Genomic DNA, 2,751 nt, shown 5'->3' with positions numbered 1-2,751 from the left:
GCAGTCAGCCCTGGACTGGTGGCCGCGGATCGACGCCGTGTACTGCCACGCCGTGGAGCTGCGCAGCATGTTCAGTGACACCCTGCACCGCGCCATGCAGGGCTGTGGGGCACACCCTGCCATCCGCATGACCCCGGTAAGGCACCTCCCACCTCACCTGGGCCCGGCCCTGCCCTCCTCTTCATCACCTTCACACTGCAAACACAGGGGGGAACAACACGGGAATGCACAGGGCAGCAGAGAGCCACATGTGCTCCATCGCCCTGCGGTGTTGGGGGATTGGCTGTTTCTACTTCTGTATCTCTCAGTTTTTTGTGCTGCTTTTAAACTGGCAACATAAAGTATTTCTCCTGTAACTGTCCTCTGGCTAMCTGTCCATTTTAAGCTTTCTGGCTGTGTGAATAACTAGCTAACATGTCCATCCTTGCTTAATGTGAAAAACAAAAGCATTCTGTATGTGGAGGTAATTGCTGAAAACTGCCGTSCTTTTACCATGATTGGCATGTTCATTTGTCTTGCTTTGTGTTGAGCAAGTTGACAGTTTGGTCTRTTTGGTGACAGCAGCAAAGTAAAGGTTTTTCAACCATTATGAAATAAAGTCAGTATTCTTGGCTGTCCTGGAGAAAGTCTTGAGTAAATTCAGATCTATAGTTCATCCAAATTCTTGCAGTAAGTCCACATACAGCTGTGTTGCTGCATTCTTCTTCTGAACATTCCTTGAGGACTTCTGCTGTGGCAAATGTTCTTGGTGGGTTGATTTAGAAAGCCTAAAATGAGACATAAAAATACTCCTGTTGGGGCTTCTCAACGGAGAGCAAATAAGCACGATGCTTTTGGTTGAAAGCTACACCATGTTTAACTTGCTTTTCACCTGTGTGTATTCATCTGTTGGACAATAGTTGCCCTGACAATAGCCCTGCTCTGACTGGTGGTGCTTTGTCTTCTGCTTCTCACTTTCCCTCTGCCTGGCYGCTGTCGCCCTCGTGGTCAGACGCCCGCCAGCCCCTGCTTTGCATGGCCCTGGGCCTCTGCTGCTGTAAGTATGACCCGTAACTACCGCAGAAAAGCCTTTCCTTGCGCTGACTTTTCTGTGCATAGTTACCCGCAGAGCCGGGGCTGCAGGGGGCCCTCGGAGCACCACTGGAGCTCTTTCTGCCAGGAGGGCACTGTGGGTTCTGTGCCCAGCACAGAGCTCTCCCCAGTGCCCCCTGCTCTGCTGTTAGAACTGGTTTCTAACTGCAGCCTGAACTCTCTGATGTTGAGCTCCTCCATGTGTGTCCTTGTCCAGTGCTGTCTGTCGGTGTCTGCTATTGCTCCCGGGTGTATTGCACAGGCCTGGCTTTGTTACTGACCATCTTCACTTTGGATTGTGTGAAAGCAATAAACAGCTTCACAGAAACACATCACCTTTTGCCACGTGCCTGTCCTAGAAATCCCTGAACTGTGGCAAAGTCAGGATTAGCACAGAGTTACCTCTACCACTGTGCTATCAATTTCTTGATCAGATGCTTTATGTTATTCCATAACACATTTATGTTTTATTCCATATATTTGTGCAATAACTAATGAAATAACATAAGGTTTTAATTTCTAGTAGAATTTAATGATCCAATGTCATATCTCATTGGTCACCTTGAAGATGATTTCAGCCTTTTCTTTTGCCACAGTTTGTCTCTTATGCAAAAATTTTTCTAACGTCCACATGCAGCTCACTGAAATAATGGTTAAGGGAACTTTATTAAATCTTTAAAGTGATGGCCTGTGGAAAAGGGGATTTTGAAGTAGAAGGCTATGTGATTGTGCTTGAGTTTTGTATACTTTTAAATTTTTTCTTGAATTATAGATATACAAGTGATACATTTCATAAGATGTTTAATTATAACTGTTATGTTTGACTACCTTCCTGACAAGGACTGTGATTTTTTCCTTCCATCAGAGCCTTACATTTAAGGAGAAAATGACAAGCCTTAAATTTAAAGAAAAACCTACTGATTTGGAAACCAGAAGCTACAAGTTCTTGCTGTTGTCCTTGGTGAAACTGATCCATGCAGATCCAAAGCTTTTGCTGTGTGTAAGTAAATCCTACTGTCATATTGTTCAGTCATAGTGCAATTTACTTTTCAAGCTACTAAATGAATAAAAATTAAAAACGTACACCTGGCCACCTAGGACACTTTCTACTCATCTTTATCTCTGGTTATGATGCTCCTGTGGTTTTAAAGGAAAAAAAACAAAAAAGAAACTGTAAGAGATTTTACAGAATCAGAGCAATGCAATGAGAGGGAGCATGAAATGCTGTGACTCTGAAGGGAAGGTGGGGGAAGGAGAGGGGAATAGAGGAAAATTAAAACAGGGGGGTTGGAAATTAGTCATCGTTTCAATGAGTACTGTCTTAGATCTTCCATTCTCTCTGGCCTGTGATAGTTTAATATAAAAATTTTCCAGTTCTGTCAAMGACATGATATACAAGGCGTGTCACAGATTAAAAATAAAACAACAGATTCTGTGAAAGATCCTGAAATCCCCCTAGTTCAGTGCCAGGAATGCTGCAGGAGCTGTCAGTAGTGTGGTCAAGCATGGAAAGGTTCTGTGCTCAGCCCGTGTTGGTGTTTTTCCTTGCAGAACCCCAGGAAGCAGGGCCCTGACTCGCAGGGCAGCACGGCCGAGCTGATCACGGGGCTGGTACAGCTGGTGCCACAGTCCAGCATGCCTGACATCGCCCAGGAGGCCATGGAGGTGAGTGGGCATGAG

The 2,751-nt window shown here is 45.1% G+C and overlaps 1 protein-coding gene across 1 annotated transcript in view; it reads left to right on the top strand.

The window, feature by feature from the left end:
* The window catches only part of NF1 (neurofibromin 1), a 71,487-nt gene that overhangs the window by 13,526 nt on the left and 55,210 nt on the right, over positions 1 to 2,751 (top strand). The window contains exons 12-14 of the mRNA XM_057379435.1: positions 5 to 136; positions 1,937 to 2,071; positions 2,623 to 2,736. Coding sequence (XP_057235418.1) covers positions 5 to 136; positions 1,937 to 2,071; positions 2,623 to 2,736 — 381 coding nt within the window. The remainder of the gene's footprint in view (positions 1 to 4; positions 137 to 1,936; positions 2,072 to 2,622; positions 2,737 to 2,751) is intronic.

This window comes from Malurus melanocephalus, unplaced genomic scaffold, assembly GCF_030028575.1.
Source record: "Malurus melanocephalus ecotype Western Australia unplaced genomic scaffold, MMel_1.1 scaffold_406, whole genome shotgun sequence".
In the NCBI taxonomy this organism is placed as follows: domain Eukaryota; kingdom Metazoa; phylum Chordata; class Aves; order Passeriformes; family Maluridae; genus Malurus; species Malurus melanocephalus.
This window is presented reverse-complemented; position numbering and strand designations above follow the sequence as displayed.